The sequence below is a fragment of the Colobus angolensis genome, unplaced genomic scaffold (genome assembly GCF_000951035.1).
Source record: "Colobus angolensis palliatus isolate OR3802 unplaced genomic scaffold, Cang.pa_1.0 Scaffold38, whole genome shotgun sequence".
NCBI lineage: Eukaryota > Metazoa > Chordata > Mammalia > Primates > Cercopithecidae > Colobus > Colobus angolensis.
The window spans coordinates 3,864,760-3,885,859 of NW_012117154.1; the positions used below are offsets into that span (position 1 = coordinate 3,864,760).

The 21,100-nt window shown below is 40.4% G+C and overlaps 1 protein-coding gene across 1 annotated transcript in view; it reads right to left on the reverse strand.

The window, feature by feature from the left end:
• The window catches only part of DSCAM (Down syndrome cell adhesion molecule), an 849,899-nt gene that overhangs the window by 282,321 nt on the left and 546,478 nt on the right, over nt 1–21,100 (reverse strand). The window contains exon 9 of the mRNA XM_011954055.1: nt 9,611–9,889. Within this exon, the coding sequence (XP_011809445.1) occupies nt 9,611–9,889 (279 nt within the window). The remainder of the gene's footprint in view (nt 1–9,610; nt 9,890–21,100) is intronic.

The window sequence follows — 21,100 nt, forward strand, 5'->3', positions numbered from 1 at the left end:
CGGCTAGATTTTTTTTTGTATTTTTTAGTGGAGACGGGGTTTCACCGTGTTAGCCAGGATGGTCTCGATCTCCTGACCTCGTGATCCGCCCGTCTCCGCCTCCCAAAGTGCTGGGATTACAGGCTTGAGCCACCGCACCCAGCCAAAAGTAGAGATATTTTTTAAAGAAACAATTAATATTTGACCTACATATTTTTTTCTACAAAATGGCAGCCTAAGAAATTGTCCTAAAGGAATCAGGAGTCCCCCCAAGGAGTCACTTAGTAAAAAAGTGAGCATTTCCTGAGGACTCAGTGGGTTTCAAGTACTCCTAGTTCCATCCTTTGATCCCTCCAAGAATTGCCCTCAAGATAATTCTTATTTTGCTTGCTTATTAAAGAGAGGATCCCCTACTATGGCCCTCTCCTGCTTCTCAGGGTCTTCAATCTTCTCCACATCGTACTCAACAAACCTCCTGAGCTATTTCACCCACTCCCATCATGACGATTGCCTTCATCTTCTCTTGGTGTGGAGAGCACCATATCCCCCCACCATTAACTTACATCACAGGTACCTCTAACTCAAGTTTCCAAAATGGTACCTGTTCCTGTCCACCATCCATTAAGGTCCTCAAGCAAGAAAAATGGAATTTCCTTTCATATCCTCTTATTTCTTTTTTATCAGATACTGACAATTATTTCTTGAAAAGGTAGCTTCAGATTCTCTTCATCTCCACTGCCACACCCCAGTCACAGTGAGTAGTCTGGTTATGTGGGAAAGGGGCACAGCCTCTCTGTCCACCCGGCTTCAGCACCTCTTGGTGGACAGCTCCACCTCCACACACTTTGCCAGGACATTGCACTAAGGGGATGGGTCCCTCTCTTTGCTGTCTCAGGCCTTCTCAGAAGTCATGAGCCTTTACCCACCTTACTGGTGCAACCCTGACATGTGAAAAACAATTGTCCATCACTGAGGGACAGGAGTCAGGGTATAAATTCTCTGCCTCACTTTCCTCTGATCCAGTGGGGGCAATTATGAGGCCTGTTCTATGCCTACGCTTCTCAAACATTAGAGGGCATCAGAATCACCTGAAGAGCTCATTAAACCACACATTGCTGAACCCTGTCTCCAGTGATTCTGACTCAGTAGGTCTGGGGTGGAATCCAGGATTTTGCCTTTCTAATGAGCTCCCAGGTGATGCTGAGGCTGCTGGTATAGAGACCACACTTCAAGAACCACTGTTCTACGTGATTCCTTAGAGGGCTCCCAGTAGGAATGAGCTCCAGTTGCCCATAGCAGCAACCAGCTCATTAAAGTAACTTTCACTGATTTTTTTTTTCCCTTTCTGGTCTCATTCTTTCCATTCTGGGATCCAGGAATGACATCCCAAATAAATAACCTGCCAGCCAATTTTGTACCTCACATTCTACTTTCAAGGGAACCCAACCTAGGACAAGGCCCATATGTCTCTTATTTAGATTTCTCAGCCTCATAACTGGTCTACCTGCCACCAACTGTCCCACTTGAATTCATTCTCTACACAGTGACCTAAAGGATCTAAGACACAAATTGGATGATGTGACTTGCTTGCTTCAAAGCATCCCATATTCCCATGGCCCTTTGGTATAATCCAGACTCTTGGGATATTTTAAAGGATTTTTATGACTTGAGCTCTTGGTCTCCAATTGCATTCTGTGACATTCTCCTCTTGCAGACTTTGCCCCAACCATCCTAAAACCCTGTCTATTATCCAGTCCCCAAGATTGATGTTGCTACCGAGTCTTCACACAGACTTCTTCATATCTTTGTTTAACAAGTTCCCACTTACTATTTGCATCTTAGCTTAGCACTCACTTAGGCACATTTTTTCCTGATGCTATGGATAAGATTAAGTGCTTCTCTGAGCCCTTGATCACTTACCATAACCTTTACTACACTCATTTGATACTTCTGTTTAATAGTCTGTCTCCCATACTAGGCTGTACACACTATGAGAACAACAACCATTCGTTTCTCACAGACCATGGTATGCCCAGCCCACAGCACAGATCTGGAGTACAGAAAGCACTCTGCACCTATGTGTTGAAAGGACACATGAATAAATGAATGTTATTACTTCAGTTTTATAGACTAGGGAAATGGAGCATGGCTAAGTTAACAACTCAGATCAGGGTGACCCCCAAAGCTCCAGGTCTTTGAGAAGAGTGGACCCAATGGAAGTGCCATCTGAGGGACTGCAGAAGACAGCTTCATAGGAGGACTCTGGCCAACAAGATACAGAGCCTGAGATGGAAGGACTGAAGCCTTTGGGACTGCTGCCGTTTGGGCCAAAACTTATGATAGAACAAAAACACCACCAGGACTCTATAGTGTCTGGGTGTATAATTCCCCAAAGTTGTTGGTTTCCTTTTTTAAAGATGATATTTTGATTTCCTTTTATTAGTATAACACATTATTTGGTATATTGTGGTGAGTCCGCTTGACAATATAGTTGGTTTTCCAATAGAGCATGACATGGTTTGGCGGTGTCCTCACCCAAACCTCATCTTGAATTGTAGCTCCCACAATTCCTTCATATTGTGGGAGGGAGACAGTGGGAGGTAATTTAACCATGGGGGGCGGATCTTTCCCACGCTGTTCTTGTGATAGTGAATAAGTCTCATGAGAGCTGACGGTTTTATAAAGGGGGTTTCCCCTGCATAAGCTCTCTCTTGCCTGCCACCATGTAAGACGTGCCTTTCACCTCCCAGCCACGTGGAACTGTGAGTCCATTAATCCTTTTTTTCTTTATAAATTAGCCAGTCTTGGGTATGTCTTTATCAGCAGCATAAAAATGGACTAATACAGAACGGTTTTTCTGGTGGGGAGGAGGAGTAATTAAAGAGATGAATAGGTTCAACTCCATAATTATATCACATCTCCAAGAGGCAATATGGCTAACTTTGCCAACACTCCTGTGAATCATAATTACATGCACATAACTAGCACTCCTGTCTCTCCAAAAAGAACAATTTGATATATATTCCAACATACCAATATCTTGTCATGGGATCCACATAGGCTGAGAGTATCTGAAGTTTCAAATAGGTTTCTTTGAGGAAGTTTATTCCTGGTGTTGCCTAAAATGAGGGTTGTTTAAAATATAGAGGTCTTTGCCTTGATCTGTTTATTTTGTGTGTGTTGGAGGGGGAGATTACTTCTGTTGTTGCTTTATTTTTAAATAAAGAATACTATGGTTATAATAAGACAGGCATTTTTCTAGTTTTAAATGTAGTCCAGCGTCTTACGTTTGGAAGCCATGGCTTCTAAGCTGCTATATATTTCCAAAGAATTAATTTAGGTTTCCCTCGCTGTAAATGTGGGCAGAAATTCAGTTTTAATGAATGCCATTTGGTGGAGGTGGGAGGGAGTGCGTGGATAAATACCACCATTCTCTACTCGGTGACATTTAGTTGAGATGGGACTTGGCCAAAGTCTAGGTAAGATTTAATTTACGACACTGAATATTAAATTGATGTTTTCCCATCATTCTGAGAATAGATGGCTTGGCCCCTGCTTAGCTCTCTGCCTTACGCTTTCTGTCCTCTCTTACTGAACAGGAGGCACCTTGGGCCTCTCTTGCTGTGCTGTGAACACACAAAACTCACTCCACACTGTCTTCAGACTTGTTGGTCTCTCCGCTTGAAGCTCACTTCCTACAATTCCCTGGGTGGTACGCCTTCACTTCAGTCAAGTCTGTGCCCAAAGATCTCTCCAGAAAGCCTTCCCCTGCCCAGCCTACCTAAAACACTATTTTCATCCCCATCTTTCTCAATCCATGTACCACATGTTTATTTTTCATAGTCCTTGCAGATAACTGACATTGTCTGTTCATTATCTCTTCCCTTCACTAGAATTTGAGCCTTATGGAGCAGAAACTTGGTGTCTTTATTTTAATCACCATGGTATCCTCGACACTCAGAACAATACCTATTATAAAACAGATATTTAAGAAATATTTTGGGTAAGGATGAATGAATGAATGAAGTAAAATCATAGCATGAGAATTCTATTAAAAATGGGATCAATAGATGACAATAAAATAGAAACCTTCTATATAATTTTCATTTTTCCTGTCAACTGACAGTCAACTACTATTTTAGCCAATGTGTTTGTTTCTCTATGTGGCAGTTCACCATTAAAAGTCAGAAACCATGGACTCATCAGAAGATATAAAAAAGGGTGAGAAAACAAACCTCCTTTGGAATCACAAATAGGAACTGTTGTGCTGGTGCTTTCCTGTGAGTGGTGCAGAGACCACAACAGGAAGCAAAGGGCAGAAGTGCTCTGCCATGAAGCCTAATGCTTTATTTCTAACAGCTTCGTCAATGCCAAGGTCAGTCCACTGAGCAGGTTAAAAGGGAAACCATCAGTCCACTGTCATAAGAGCTATGAGATTTGGCTCTTATTGGCTCATACATAACAGCCATGAGATTTTTGCTTTTGGGATTTTGTTTTTGTTTTCTTATATTTTCCTCAAGACAACAGCTAATTTATTTTAGATCAAGTCTTTACAAATCTTCCCAGTAACCCAGACTACCAAACAACGTGCTAAGTTTTACAATGACCCCAGGTCAAACTTTTCTTCTGCAGGTTCCTCACATCACTCAGCCTTTATAGAAAAGAAGAGAGTTAGGGCCTTGCCCTGGATCAAGCTTTAACTTAAGGGAATGTGGTGGCTAGTTTGTATTTTATCTTCCACACCATTTAAACGTTCTCCATATTAGCAATGAGGCTGTCTGACTTTACCATTTGCGTGTTCACTGGAGTAGCACTTTTCATTTCCTTCAAGAACTTTTTCTTTGTGTTTACAATGTGACTAACAGTTTCGCATAGGAAGCCCAGCTTTCAGCCTATCTTGGCTTTCAAATGCCTTCCTCACCGAATGTAATCATTTCTGGCTTTTGATTTAAAGTGAGAGATGTGTGATGACTCTCCCTTTCACTCTAACACTGGAGACCATTGTGGGGCCATTCATTGGCCTCATTTCAATATTGTTATGTCTTAGGAAATAGGGAAGTTAAGAAATGGAGACTGGGAAATGGTTGGCTGGTAGAGTGGTCAGAACACACACAACATTTATTGCCATCTCATACGGCTACTAAACAATTATAATAGTAACATTAGAACAGTAACACCAGGGATTACTGATTACCAATCACCAAAACAGACATAACAATAATAAAAGTTTGAAATGTGGCAAGAATTACCAAAATGTGACATACAGACACGAAGTGAGTACAACATACTGTTGGAACAAATGGTCCCCATAGACTTGCTCGACGCAGGATTGCCACGAACCTTCAATTTGTAAAAAAATGAAGTATCTGGGAAGCGCAATAAAGCAAAGTGTGGCCGGGCATGGTGGCTCACTCCTGTAATCTCAGCACTTTCAGAGGTCAAATGGAGTGCATCACCTGAGGCCAGGAGTTCAAGACCAGCCTGGCCAACATGGTGAAACCTTATCTCTACTAAAAATACAAAAATTAGCTGGGCATGGTGGCACGTCTGTAACCCCAGCTATTCATGAAGCTGAGGCAGGAGAATTGCTTGAACCCAGGAGGCTGATGTTGCAGTGAGTGAAGATTGGCCCATTGCACTCCAGCCTGGGTGACAAAGTGAGATTCCGTCTCAAAAAAGAAAAAGAAAAGAAAAGTGCAATAAAATGAGGCGTGCCTGTGTGTACTGAATGCAGTACATTGTGGATATGCTGTGCTGTTGGGGGGTCTGGATTTTGTTGTCTTCCTTTTTAGTGTCAAGTGTTGTTCATGCACACAATTAACTTACTAGTGGAGAAGTTTTATCTTGTCAAGAATCTTCTTAGGCTTTTTAGGGCTGGCCTAGAGTAACCCTGGCTAGATTAGTTCTACTCCTAGTAGGTGGTCTTCCTGAGATTTCAACTGAATTCCCCTATTCTGGCTAGTTAGAAATTCAGCATTCCCAAGCAGTGTGCAACTTCTACTAGCACCCTTTGCATGTGAAGAACAGTATTCAGCTGAAACTGCAAAGGAGCCCTGTACAGATTTCTAGAGATCTTTCTTTGAATAGCTCCCTAATCTCCAGTAGTTTGTCCTTCAATACCCAGTAATCATCTCAGTATCTTTCAATTTCTCTCTCTGTTTTCTCCACCTGCCAAGATCACTGTGATCTATTTGGGCTCTGCACTCCCTGTCATGTGCAGAAAGTATCCCAAGCAGCTATCTGGGGTGAATTTGGAGCTCACTGCATGCACTTCCTTTTGTTCCTGAGAGAATTTGTTTATGCATATCAGTCCAATTTATAGTTAGTTTGTAGTAGGAGGATAAATGTATTACCTGTTACTCTGTGATGGTCCCATTAGATAATTTTTGTTTTTCTACTTCTTTGACCCAAAACATTCCTCCTCCCTAAAACGTTCAGTCATTTCTGTTGGTGCTACCTATTGGAGCTTCACACCATGGTTATTACACTACTTTGAACATACTACTGCACTGGTACAAAGAATTCTAGTTGCATTCAATAACTCAAGGACTTTGACCCTGTAATAACCTCCTTTTTATCTTGCCACATATTTTTTTCCTCTCTACTGGCTCATTCTCATCAGCATATAAGCATGCTGTAAAGTATCCAGTCTTAAAAATAACTCTTGCCCTTGCCCCATGTCCATTTCCAACTTTGTCTCCATTTTACTGCCTCCTGTGATAGCAAAATTCCTAAAAATATAAAAAGAGTTGTGTTTTCTGAGTTCCTGCACATTGGCCTTCTTTCTTTTCTGAAGCTCCTCTAATCAGGTCCTTGCTGCAGTGACACCAGATCATAAACAATAGCCATCAAGGTCATAAACAATATCCATCTTCCTAAACCAGTGATCAACTCTTGTTTTTTCTCTTTGTCTACTTTCAGCAGGATTCAATACTGTTTAATATCCTCTTTCGCAATTTAGTTCCGATTTTGCTTCCAGAGTGTCACAGTCCACTGGATTTTCTCCTCCTTTACAAGCTGCTCCTTTTCCCTCTTCGTCTCTTCTGCTGATTCCTCCTCCTCTTATTCCAGGGCCTTAAATGTTGGAGTGCTCTAGTGACTGCTAGGACAGGTGCTTCTCCCATATCATTGACCATCGTTCCCCTTGTCAAAACCATTCTTCCTCATTTCTTCTCTGCTTCTGCTAAAGACACTTTTGTTCACCTTGTTATTAGGCAAAGCATGACTCCACTAAAGGTTCTTTTTTATCTCATTTGCAACATTCATTCCACAAGCATGTTTTGTTTGCTTTACCACCAAAATAGATTGTGAATTCCACTGCTTCTCATAACCTTAACATTACCATCTTCATCCAAGGCATTTTTATCTTGCCTGAATGTCTGAAATAGCCTGTTAACTACTCTTCTTGCTTTCTAGCCCAGTCCATTCTTCAGACAGCTACTAGTGTGATAACTAAAAAGATACATTAGGCCATGGTGCTGCAGTGGTTACAGTCAACAGTGCCAACTCTTTAATCTAGAAAAAAAAATCCACATTTCTAAAATGGTTGCATGTTCTAATGACTCAGGCGGCTGGGACTGACACTTGGCTACATATTAGAATAAACTTGTGGATTTTACAAATTATTGATGCCTGGGTTCCACCTCCAAAGATGGTTCTTTAATTGGTGGGAGCTTCATTCTGGACATCAGGGCCTTTTTAGAGCTCCCTATGCAATCTGAATGTACAAGAAAGTTTCAGAATCACTCAGTAGTGATTTTTGGGAAAAAAAGAACAATTCCCCAGAGATCTGGAAGATGGATTTACCCCTGAAGATTATGATTTAATCGGTGTAGTTTGGGACCAAAAAATGCACGTCAGCGTTTTCTTAAATCTCCCAGGAAAGTCTACAGAACTGTCTGGATTGAGAACCACAGTCCCACACCACCTTGTCCCTGTCTGTTTCTCCAGTCACACTGACCTGTTTGTGAAGCACATTTTCGTCCTCTAGGCTGCATTATCTCACTGGTGATTTAATATTAATTTAACTAAAGCTTAGTTAACGTATTTGAAGAACAATCACATGGAGACATTAATCATGTCATGATCAGCTACACTATCCCAAATAGCTAGGCTCAGTTTCAGCTCATCTGACCTTTGTCTTGGTTAAAAACTTTTGGTTGCCTTTTCTGCAAGGGCAAGTGGTACACAAAGCATCCCTGCACATTTTTATCTGACATTTCAGATTCCTGACCTGGATCCTTCAGAGCAGATGACATAGAAAGTAGGCTGATGTACTATTTTGCCCTTCACAAACCCAAGAGTCAACTCTGCTTATGAGAAAACACTCGGGAAACAGATACTACGTTGGCTCCCTTTTATTTATCTTTCAAATTTTGGGAAAAAATCAAGTATCCTAATTCTTCCACTCCAAAGAGCAAGGTGGAAATGAGAAAAATGTCATGAGGATGTTAAGTTTGTGTCTAATTGAATATATATTTTCTAAATTATTCACCTGGGGCATTTTTTTTTTTTTTTTTTGGAAATACAAAGTTAGTTTCTTCCTATGACTTCTAAGTCTGTGTCACTTCCTTTTGCTGGCAAGTAGATAAAAAGTGCATTTCTCCCCAGTCGGAAAGGTAGAAGAGTTATCAAGAGGACAAGGATTAAGGACTGAGGAAGGACATGAGACTCTCCTGTTCAAGAAAGAGCTATCTCCACTCTCTGGGAAATTACAGAAATCCTCCCGCTCCTAATAACTACTCTGAGACCACAATTTGGGGGATTTTAAAATGCAAATAATCATCGTTAATATAAATCTTTAACTTCATACAGTTACTTTTGCGATGTGGATGAAAATTGTAATGGTAGATTAATGGACAGTACTCTTGGAGAATCTTAAAAATCACAGAATATCTCTGTTTGATACACATTAGAGAACACTAGCAGCTTATTTCATAGACGAAGAGCGTGAGCCTTAATGGGAATTTGGTGACTTGAACAGAAGTTCAAAATAAGACTAATGTTTACAGTTTAGATGTAATGAGATTACTGCCAATGTTTTCTGAACGTTAGCCTATGCTATTTTAATTCTTTTGAATAAATACGACCATACTCTGCTTAATTTTAAAATGCTACAATGGCTTTCCAAAATAATGATATATTTAATGCTAAATAGAATAGATGGGCAAAGAAAACCACATTTCTAAAACTCAAACAAACATTATGAAAATCTATTTTATGGCTCTTTAGAAAAACTTTGATATATAGCTTTGACACATATTTTTAAAAAGCCATTTATTGAAATAAGAAATATTATTAAAATACGATATGAATACAATAAAGCAAAAGCTCTTCAACGTTAGTCCTCAAAACTCATTGGGTCAGCACACGGAAGCCTTATTTCATGAATTAAACCTTATGGCTCCCACCTTCTTAGCTATTAATTATTTACGACATATTTTAAGTAAATAAAGTCTTATCTTGGAGTTTTGGGGAATTCATGGCTGTGTTCCAGAGTTGTATTTTTTTTAGTGAAATAAGACTGAATTTCAAAGTTCTAGTTATTTTCACAATATTTCAAGCCCCATCATCTTAAACTATTGTTAAATCAACTCTATGGATGCCACATGGCTCATGTTCCTCTGCTTACCTCTCACAATCAACTGGCTTTGGTGCTCCACGGCAGCGGCCTCATTCCGGGCGATGCAGGTGTAATTCCCATTGTGCATCAGGGAGAGATTGGAAATCCTCAAGGAGCTTGTGAAGTCAATATTGTCAATGGTCACCCCAAGGCTCCCAGGGATTGGCCGGCCGTCCTTCTGCCAAGTGATGGTGATGGGTAAGTCCCCTGAGACCACGACACACGGGATGAAGACCCGCTGCCCAATGGAGAATCTTGGAAACTCAAAGGGTTGTATGAAAGGTGGAACTGCAAGAAAAAAGAAAGCAACAGAGGGAAGATAATAACCAACTGTGCTTATTCTACATTTCTTTTCCTTTAACCCTGTACACGGCACTGAAAGAGTAGTACAGACAATCATAGATACAGCATAGAAATACAGGAAGTGTAGCCAGTTTGAAATTATGCTTCCATTATTTGAATTTTCTCATCATTTTAAATAAAAAGCGTCGTTCAATTTGTACTTCAGCAAGTTACTTAACCTAATTTTGTTCAACAAACTTTTTTAAAATTTAGTAATTATTTTTGAATGAAAATATTTCAGACTATATTCTGTAGTGTAAACAGTGCAAAAGGGGGATTTAGGTTTGCTTTTCCGTCAAAGCCTTTTAAAATGATGTATACAAGAGGAGGTTTCTTTCCTGCTTTGTGACTATCACGCTGCAATTACTGTTGCCCCTTCTAATTGTTTCCTGCCTTGTAAATAGGAATATTCTAAACCCACTGAAGAAGCAGAGATTCCAGTTTTGACTGGATGTGGTGGCTCACACCTGTAATCCCAGCACATTGGGAGGCCGAGGCAGGAGGAACACTTGAGGCTAGGAGTTCAAGACCAGCCTGGGTAACATAATGGGACCCCCATCTCTACAAAATTTTTTTAAAAAAATTAGCCATCTGTGGTGGTGTGCACCTCTGGTCCCAGCTACCAAGGAGGCCAAGGCAGGAGGATCCCTCAAGCCCAGGAGTTCGAGGCTGCAGTAAGCTATGAGGGCACCACTGCACTCCAGCCTGGGTGACTCCAGCCTGTCTCTAAAAAACTAAAAACTAAAAAATAAAAGTAAAATACATACTCCAGTTTTATTGTTAAAGTTTTTTTATGTCCAACTAATAACAACCATTAATTATAAATTCTTATTTCATATTAGAAAAACTACATCTTTACTTTGCATCTCTTAGTTTTTCACACTTTATGTGTGAAACTTTTAATTATGAACTGGTCCATGGCAGGTTGAGTTGATGTGTTGCTAAGGAGGTCGGGTTACAGCCTTCAGCCTGGCCTACCATGGTCACTGCAGGCAAACTCAGCCTGGAAAGCTCTTTCCTGATTCAGTTTTGCTGAGGGATGCCTATTTGTCCATCTTGCCTCAGGAACTTCCTCAGTGCCCTCCTAGATGATGTCATAGGGTATTAGCATTCTGAAATAGTTAAAATGGAGTCAGATGGACCACCTTTGAACCCTACCTGTTACTTGTTAGTTACAGATCATGAGCAAAGTAACATGCTCTTTCATCAGCCTAAAAGATTAGTTATTTATTGCCTTACTTTGCAAATGGGAAGAGTGATACCCAAAGATGTTACACTGCCCTTTTGGTCTCAGAACTAGTTAACTGTTATCGGAGGGCTTAAATCATGTCAGTATGGCTAATATCAGAGGCTGTAATGTAAGCCTTTTTTTGTGTTTCTGCATACATTCTTTGAAAGAAAAAGGTTTATTTGTATGCAGGGGCATGGAAATGACTAAGAGTACAAACTAAGATGATTCATCATGTGATAATCTAATATAAACCAACGATTAGACTAGGAGTTTTTCCTAATGAGTTGTTAAAGGTGTCTGAAGTTTATTCAACAATTTTAAGTCCATTTCTACTATCAGCTTAAGGAAGAAGTAAGGGATCCAGCGGAGGAATTTTAATAGAAAACCATTCATTCACTTACTTGTTCATTCAATCAAGTCATGTTTATTGAGCATCTGGGATGTGTGTGGCAGCAGTGAATGTGCTGGGCATGCAGCAATGCGCATAACCCATCAGCCTCTGCCAGTGGAGCTTCTAAACACAGCCATAGGCAGCAGACAGCAAGGAAATGCAGCCATGGCGCTTCTCTTATTTCGTATTATCACTATGACTGCTGTCTGCTTTCAAAAGCAGTCGGGAGCTAGAACTCAAAATTTCAAATACAGTCAGAGGTAGAAGAACTAGGTGGCTCAAGTTAGGTCTTACTAGAGGAATTCATTTTTTTAAATGGCCAAAGGCACTGACAAGCATACTCAACGTCCACCCTGCTGTGGATTCTCAATGTAAAGTCAGAGCTTTGGGATTGAAAAGGACTGATCTGATGCTAAGAGAAAAGGTCTCAGGATGAGGTTCTAACCAGTGCTGGAGGAGAGAATCGGGTCAGATTAAAGTGTGAATGTTCTCCGTTGGAATGTGCTGGAGAAAAGATCATGTTGTACCAAAGGTGCTTGTATTTCTTTAAATCTTGCCCCCAAGTGGCATAAATGTTCACTATACATGTAAATATTATTAATGCTAAATTGCCATGCTTTATTAAAGAAAATAATAACATTTCCTCCCCTTTGATTTCTTGGACATAAAAACCTTGCTGTCAGCATATTCAGACAAACCTTGGCTTGGTGCTTGCCATCTGAATGACAGACAATTTTTCTAAGATAAGAAACTTTGGAGCCAGACTACTTTGGTTTAAGATCAGCTACGCTGCTTACTATAGTTACTGAACCCTCTCAGGATCTCAGCTTCCTTATTTATGAAATAGAGTGCTGCCTTGAGTTCTGAATGAGTTAACACAGTAATTCACAAACTTGGTCATACATCTCAATCAGTTTCTTAGCATTTGTTCTATTTCACAAGCCTTTAAGATGAGGAAAAAACAGGTAAGTTGAAAGGTTATTGGTCTAATTTTCTCTATCAGTTACAACAGGGATAAGGAATACATAAGGATTTACTTTCTGCAAATCCAGAAAGAAAGGTATGACATAGCATATTTTTTAATCTAGCTATTTAATAAGAAAGCCAGGCATGGTGGCTCATGCCTGCAATCCCAGCACTTTGGGAGGCGCAGGCAGGTAAATCACCTGAGGTCAGGAGTTCGTGAGCAGCCTGGCCAACATGGTGCTAAAAATACAAAAATTACAAAAAATACAAAATACAAAATACAAAAAAATTAACTGGGCATGGTGGTGCGCACCTGTAGCCCCAGCTGCTAGAGAGGCTGAGGCAGGAGAATTGTTTGAACTCGGGAGGCAGAGGTTGCAGTGAGCCGAGGTCATGTCACTGCACTCCAGCATGGGAGATACAGGGAAACTCCTCTCAATAAATAAATAAATAAATAAATGAATAAATAAGGAAAACACGATACAGTGTAGGTTGTAAATAGTTGTAAAGTAGCAGAATGTCCCTTTAGAACATAAGAGAGTTATAGAATACAGGAAATGTATGTGCATACAATTTTTCAAGAACAGAAGTAACAGGTAGCTATAGAAGAATCAGCATTAAAACCAAAATGAAGACCAAAACCGTATGCTTTCTATAATTCCAAAATATTTGTAACTCATCAATTTATGGTATTTAAGGAACATTTTTATCATTACTTTAGTACAAAGCAACGGGGCTGAAAATCAGGAAGTACACTTCCACAGCACTGAAAAACCAGTGTCAGAAAGCTAATGCACTAAATCTCATACACATTATTCCGAGGATAATCCTTTGCTTTGAACATCTTATTTTAAATCATTACAACACTCTCAGTTATCTCATATCTTGGCCTAAATCAGATTCTGGGAGTTCAGGCACATTGAAGAGGGCTTAGTAAGAAGCCACAATTGGCAAGCAAAAGGAGGAGAGTGAGAAACTAAAAGTAGATTATAAAGAACAGACACAAAAATGCAGCACACACTGTAGTTGGATGACATTTTGTTTGGAAGCGCATTGCCCTTAGTAGTCAGCTTTTTTGTAACTAATATAAAATTGTAATAATTAGCATTCCAAATTATAAGTCATGGTTAACACATTAAATAAAAAAGATAAATTTAAAATATTTTAAAACATATCTACAAAAAAAAAAAATCCTTTCCATGAAGGTTAAAATAAAAATCAAAGAAAAGTTTAGAGGGAAAAGTCCTTTTCCCAGAAGAATGTCAAAATTAGGTTTGCTATGTGTTGTTCTGCTTGCCACATTATGTAAGGACACATTAGGTCAATATGCACATTACATCATTGTTAATGTAAATTAAATCACAAGACCTATTTGTCAATCATGTCAATTCTTTCTTCACTGCTTAAGTTGCCTTGCTTTCATCAGCTGTGAGTTGCAAGTCTGCTGCATACAAATGCAAACAATTTTTAAAGCATCTGAAGTCTTATATTTTACATTCATAAGACATAAAATCGATGGCACAAAGTAACCCCAGTGATTAGAAAACTTTTGTCATGATTTTGGGAAAGCTGTACCTCCTATTTGAGACACACTGATTACCTGATTAACGATATTGCCTAAATAAGGTAAATTATTTGAATCTTGTTGATGGTAAAAGCTTGTATATAAAAATAGGAGCAGAAATCCTGAATATGACATGCACCGCTTTTGACATACCCTTTTTACAAGAAGTATGTAAATATCTGATAAAGGTCATTTATTACCAGGCTTGTGTATTTCACTCTAACATAATGGCGGGGATCCTTTTTCTAGGCAGCTCAGAGCCACTGAATACTGTCTACTGTCAATTTTGACTCTTATTCTATCTAAACCCTTAACAAGAATATTAGATCAGACTAATATATTTCTGTGTCATGTCTCTTAAAATTAATTGTATATTCTTTTTCATGGGGGAAAATATTTTGATTTCTCGTAGAGGAGTATACTACATTGATAAAATCATGGGTGGGGCGCTCATCAAGTTTTGGGTGATAAGCAGTGTTATCTTCATCCAGCTTTTTTAACTCTGTGATTCTATCTCTTCATGTGTAACAAGGTGATAATGAAACGCAGTTCATTACCAGCTTGCATTGAAATGGACAGCAAGTAGCTCTTCTGCACAGCCATAGGGCTATTTACTGTCCATTTCAGTGCAAGCTGTGACTCCAAAATGAGGAGGCTGTGAGCAGGTGGGATTTTCTAGTCCAGGATATGCCTTCATGATCTCCTCACCCATGAGACTGGTTATTTGGTCAATTCCAATACTTTATATCATTCAGCTTTCCTAAATTTTAGATTACCCACCCAGTCTGATATAGTTCTCCACAATGCACACACAAGTAAACGGTTTCTCTACTCACTCTTGTTGTTCAAAACTCTTGTACAAAATTTATCACATTTACGACTCAAGTGAGTATAGTGATTTATGGACACACCCGTTTTCTTAAGTAGAGCGACCCAGGAGGGCAGGAGACGTATCAAGTTTATCGTTTTTATTTCCCACAACTAGTGGGATAAATAGTGCCTTGTTCTTCCTTTTCTTTTTTTTTTTTAAACGGAGTTTTCACTCTTCCTGCCTAGGCAGGAGTGCAGTGGCATGATCTCACCTCACTGCAATCTCCACCTCCCGGGTTCAAGTGATTCTCCTGCCTCAGTCTCCCAAGTAGCTGGGATTACAGGCACATGCCACCATGCTCAGCTAATTTTTTTTTGTATTTTTAGTAGAGACGGGGTTTCACCATGTTGGCCAGGCTAGTCTCAAACTCCTGACCTCAGGTGATCCACCTGCCTCGGCCTCCCAAAGTGCTGGGATTATAGGTGTGAGCCACCGAGCCCGGCCGCCTTGTTCATTTTGATTGACTAAGGTTTTTTAGAAAAAAAACTTTCAGAGGTGATGATGAATGTATATTTACACTCTGAACTTTAGACAATCCTGAATTCACTAAGAATGACTTAGTAAAGAGGATGGGGCAGACACATCCAGGACTTAACAATGACAACATGGCAGGAACAAGAGAGAAGCTCCTCTTCATAGTCTTATTAGCCTAGGGGCCAAGGACTTCTTCTTCTTCTTCTTTTTTAATACTTTAAAAGTTCTAGGGTACATGTGCACAACGTGCAGGCTTCTAACTACTGCGCCAACTCTCCCCTTTGCTGGCAGGGCCAGTTGGGGAGCTTGAGTTAATATCTAGCCTTGTTTATTTAGCTATGGTCCTTGTGCCAACTCTGAATTGCTATGCGAGTTGTTTCCCTGAGATAAGTGACTTCTGACCAGCAGCAGCCAGAGATGCACCTAGCTCACCATGACTTAGGCTGCTGGTCCTGTGACCTGCACCTGTTTTAGCAGGAAGGGCAGGAGGCCAAGATGCAGAGACATATGATGAGCGTGTAATAAGATATTGCTGGAGCCGGTGGGCGCTAAAAGAAACCAGAGGCTGCATGGGTCACATCAACTTAGATTCCACTAGTTTCCCTTAGCGTCTCACTCCAAGCTCCCCGGGGGGTTCAATATGAGCTGATACTAACTGACACTGACGTAGGCAAAAAAGGCAAGACTGAGCCAGCAGGGAATTCTTTGGCCCTGACTTCTGGGTGGGAAGGACAGGGAAGGACAAGGCATTGTCCTTGCAGTGTGGTGGAGATGACTTTTAGGATCTATCTTTAAGCTTTCCTTAAAGAACTGTGTCTTGGGCATACTTATAACAGCCCAAATCGTAAAAAAACTTTAAAAAATGTTTTAAGTATATAGTTTTCTCTAGACACAGATTTGAAATACTGCATTTGAATTTCTGTGGATCAATGAAGTAGGAGTTTTGGGTGTATTTTGATACATTTACATCTTTTGAATTATTTAAGGAGTACTGAAATGAGAAGTATACTCATTTAGGGGAGGAGTTATAAATAAAAACAGTAGACCAAAGTTTTCTCTGGCCATATTCTTCATTCTAAGAAAACATGTTCCCCATGGACAGAAAAAAATAGCTGGACCCAATCATCCACGTCTTCCTTATTTTCAGAAAGTGTTGGGTCACTGAACCTGCTGTGACTTGAAGAAAACAAACAAGAAAGGCTAAATAATGTTCATGCGTGTGTATATGTTACATTTTCTTCTTCCATTCATCTACCAGTGGAAACTTAGGGTGTTTCCATGTCTTGGCTGTTGTGAATAGTGCTGCAGTGAACGTGGGAGCACAGGTACCCCCTAAACATACTGATTTCATTTCCTTTGGATATATACCCACTAGTGGAATTACTGGATCATATGATTTTTTTTATAGGAAACTTCCTATTGTTTCTCATCATGGCTATACCAATTTACATCCCCACCAACAGTGTACAGGGTTCCATTTTCTCCATACAGTCTTGCCAACACTGTTATCTTTTGACTTTTTGACCACATAGCCATACTAACAACTAAATCATGCAGGCCAAGTTTCACAATTCTCACTCAGAGTGGGCACCAAGAGATTAAAGATGGTACCAATACCCCATGGAATATTTTGCAGCCACAGAAAGGAATGAGATCATGCCCTTTGCAGGGACATGGATGGAGCTGGAAGCCATTATCCTCCACAAACTAATGCAGGAAGAGGAAACCAAACACTGCATGTTCTCACTTATAAGTGGGAGCTGAACAATGAGAACACATGGACACAGGGAGAGGAAGAACACACAATGGGGCCTGCCTGTGAAAGCATGGGTAGGGGGAGGGAGAGTATCAGGAAAAATAGCTAATGCATGCTGGGCTTAATACCTACGTGATGAATGAAATGAAATCACCTTAATACCTAGGTGATGGGTTGACAGGTGCAGCATACCACCATGGCACACATTTACCTATGCGACAAACTTGTACATCCTGCACATGTATCTTGGAACTGAGAGTTAAATGAAATAAAATAGAAGAACATTATGTCTGCTATAGTTACTGCTGTGATGAAAATTTTTCCTCATATTATATTGTAATTTTTAACAATGGATTGAATTATTTTATTTCCTGGTATTCTTTCATAATGCATATTGTTTTTTCTATGTAGAATTATTCTTTATTTTACACAATAAAGATTCTAATATGGAAAATGCAGTATTAGTTTTGTTCAATTATTAGAACTACACAATATTTTTATAGTAAATGTGATTTGAAATTATTTCTAAGTTAATTAAATGGTCAAGTAATATATTCTCTAAAATAATCAATTTTGTCACTGTGTTAGTCCGTTTTCATGCTGTGGATAAAGACATACCCAAGACGGGGCAATTTACAAAAGAAAGAGTTTAATTGGACTTACAGTTCCACATGGCTGGGGGAGCCTCACAATCATGGCGGGAAGCAAAAAGAAGCAAGTCCCATCTTACATGGATGGCAGCAGGCAAAGAGAGAATGAGGAAGATGCAAAAGCAGAACCACCCGATGAAACGATCAGATCTTATAAGACTTACTCACGGCCGGGCGCGGTGGCTCAAGCCTGTAATCCCAGCACTTTGGGAGGCTGAGACGGTGGATCGCGAGGTCAGGAGATGGAGACCATCCTGGCTAACATGGTGAAACCCCGTCTCTACTAAAAAATACAAAAAGCGCCTGTAGTCTCAGCTACTAGGGAGGCTGAGGCAGGAGAATGGTGTGAACCCGGGAGGCGAAGCTTGCAGTGAGCTGAGATCCGGCCACTGCACTCCAGCCTGGGCGACAGAGCGGGACTCCGTCTCAAAAAAAAAAAAAAAAAAAGACTTACTCACTACCATGAGAACAGTAAAGGGGAAACTGCCCCATGATTCAATGATCTCCGACCAGGTCCCTCCCACAACACGTGGGAATTATGGGAGTAAAATTCAAGATGAGATTTGGGTGACGACACAGCCAAACCCTGTCAGTCACCATCTCTGTTCATTTATGTGTATTTACTTTAAATGTCTAAAACATAGACAAGTACCCTATAAGAGTTTATGAGAATTCACAGACCCCATGGCAAAAGTTAATGAGGGTGGATATCACATTCACTCGAAGAATCATACCACACATTACAAAATTGGATTATGAAATTGAAAACCGTAAATAAATAGTTCAACAATTCAGATGGAAAGGAATGTCTCTTACTAAACATACACTAATAGAACAATTGTTCCTCAGTGTCCAGACCTGGTCTTGTTCTTCCTTCTCTCTCCCTGATGGTCTCAGCACCTCCTTGGCCCCAGCTGTCAGCTCAATGCTGTTGACTCCTAATCTAAATTTTCAAACAAAAACTCCTTCTCAAGATTCATGCCTGTTTGTTCAGTAGTATGCCCATATCTTCATCTTGATGTCTCAGAAGCATCTCAAATCCCAAACCAAACATAGCAAGTTTCCCTTTATCTAAGCTTCTTCAATTCTCTGTTCTTAGTAGTGATAGCAAAATCTTCTGGTTGCAAGAAGCTTCGAATAATAAAAGTGTTCCTAGTTGTGCATTTCTTTTTGTGTCCAGCTGCTGAGAGTGGGCTGCTATGCATTGTCTACTCCAATTCTCAACATGTCTTGAGTGTGGTTTCTCTTTTTCCAAACACAGTACTATCACCTTTTTAATTACAACTCTTTCAATTGTGTCCTAACTGGTCATTCTTTTTTTTTTTTTTTTTTAATCTTTCTACATTGTGATAAATCTTACACACCCTAACCAGATTAATGTTTCCAAAATATTGCTGCGAGCATTTCCCTCTGCTCCGCCACCTTTAGGATCCAGTAGGATGTGCTAACTCGCCAAGGCCTGGTCCTCTCTGTGCAGATGCAGACCTTCGCTTACTGGGGGGATCCTTTGTGTCAGCCATATGGGCTCTTGCACGTGAGCAACTGCACCTGACCCACCTCTGTCCCCACGCCCTGTCCGAGCTCCATTCTCACTCCGATCATCTTATAATGGCAAAACTACACTAAATTGTTTCCTGCGTTTGGAAATCACTTCAGGCTCTTGACCCTTTTGAGATTCAACTCAGCCTTTCTTGGACATTCTTTTTTGGCTCCTTAAGACTTCTCAGCCTACCCTATGCCCAGAATTGGCTAAATGTCCACTTCCTCTGCTCCTAAAACACATACTGCATATTTCTCTGATGGTATTGTGTTGATGTCCGCATTTCTCTTCTTTGTCTCCCTGCTGTTCTCCTGCGCCAGGTGTCATGGCTGCTGCTTCAAACCCTCTGCTGCCCCTCACCCAGGACATTTGCTGTTTCCTGCCGTGTGTTGCCATCATTTGTCTGTGGGGTCTACCAAAGACCCCAACACTTTGCTGGCAGTGACCATCCTATTATTACTTGATCTTATTAACAGCAGATGCACAAGTACTACCTGAACAAATTTTTAAAAACCTCTTAGGACTCACAAAACTAAAGAGATTTTTTGAGTTGAAACTTGTTCTGATGACAAAGGTCCAGTTGAGCTACGAACTACACCACAGTATACTATAAGATACTGTAACATTTCTCATTTCTAATTTGAAATATTGGACTCATGTCATTATAGAAAGTGGGAGCAATTTTTTTTTTTGAGACATAATTGGTTCAAGCAATTCTCCTGCCTCAGACTCCCGAGTAGCTGGGACTACAGGTGCCCGCCACCACACCTGGCTAAGTTTTGTATTTTTGGTAGAGACAGGGTTTCACCATGTTGGCCAGGCTGGTCTCAAACTCCTAACCTTAGTTGATCCACCCACCTCGGCCTCCTAAAGTGCTGGGATTACAGGCGTGAGCTACCGTGCCCAGCCAGTGGGAGCAATTTAATGAAAAAAAGTGTTTGGGAAAAGGTGTTTAAGATGCACACCTATAGCCATTTGACATCTACGTAAGTGGGAGGAGCTGCACTGACCAGATTGCTTTCAAGAAAGGACATGTTACCACCAATTCGGGGGTGATGTCATTTGGAAGTTATTGGTCACCTCAGAGATTGTCTCAGCTGCAGAGGCCCACTTCACCCAAGGACAGGCTCTTTTTGGAGTATCCTCAATCCAGTGACTGATTGAGGAGCAATTCCGCCCAAACTCAGGACAATCCTGAAGGACTGTTCTTGCTCCAGAGTTCACTGTCATTTGCCTGCATCCCAGTTCACTCTTTCTTGGCCCGGTCCTTCTTCCTGTCCTTCCCTTCTTGGATATTGGTCATAAGATACTCCCTGATAAACATCCTGCACACTAGCATCCATCTCAGAGTCAGCTTCTTGAAGAACCCAACCACAACAGTTTGTTTCATCTACAGCAAACATGCATGCACCATTAATAACAAAACCAGGTCTGTGTGTGACACTGCCTCCATATACTTCAATCATCCATTCACATTACTTGAACTCATCTGAGACTGTGAATAGGAGAGAGTTAGTGCTGAGTTCTCTTTCAATTATACCCCTCTATACATGATGAACAATATCTTGTTATTTTCCCTCAGAGCAAGCAAAAGACAGAAGAATAAAAAAGAAGCAAGGGAAAAAGTTAAAAAGATTATTTTTAAAGTAGTTGCTCACGAACTTAAAATAATAAGCTGTGTATGGCCGGGCGTGGTGGCTCAAGCCTGTAATCC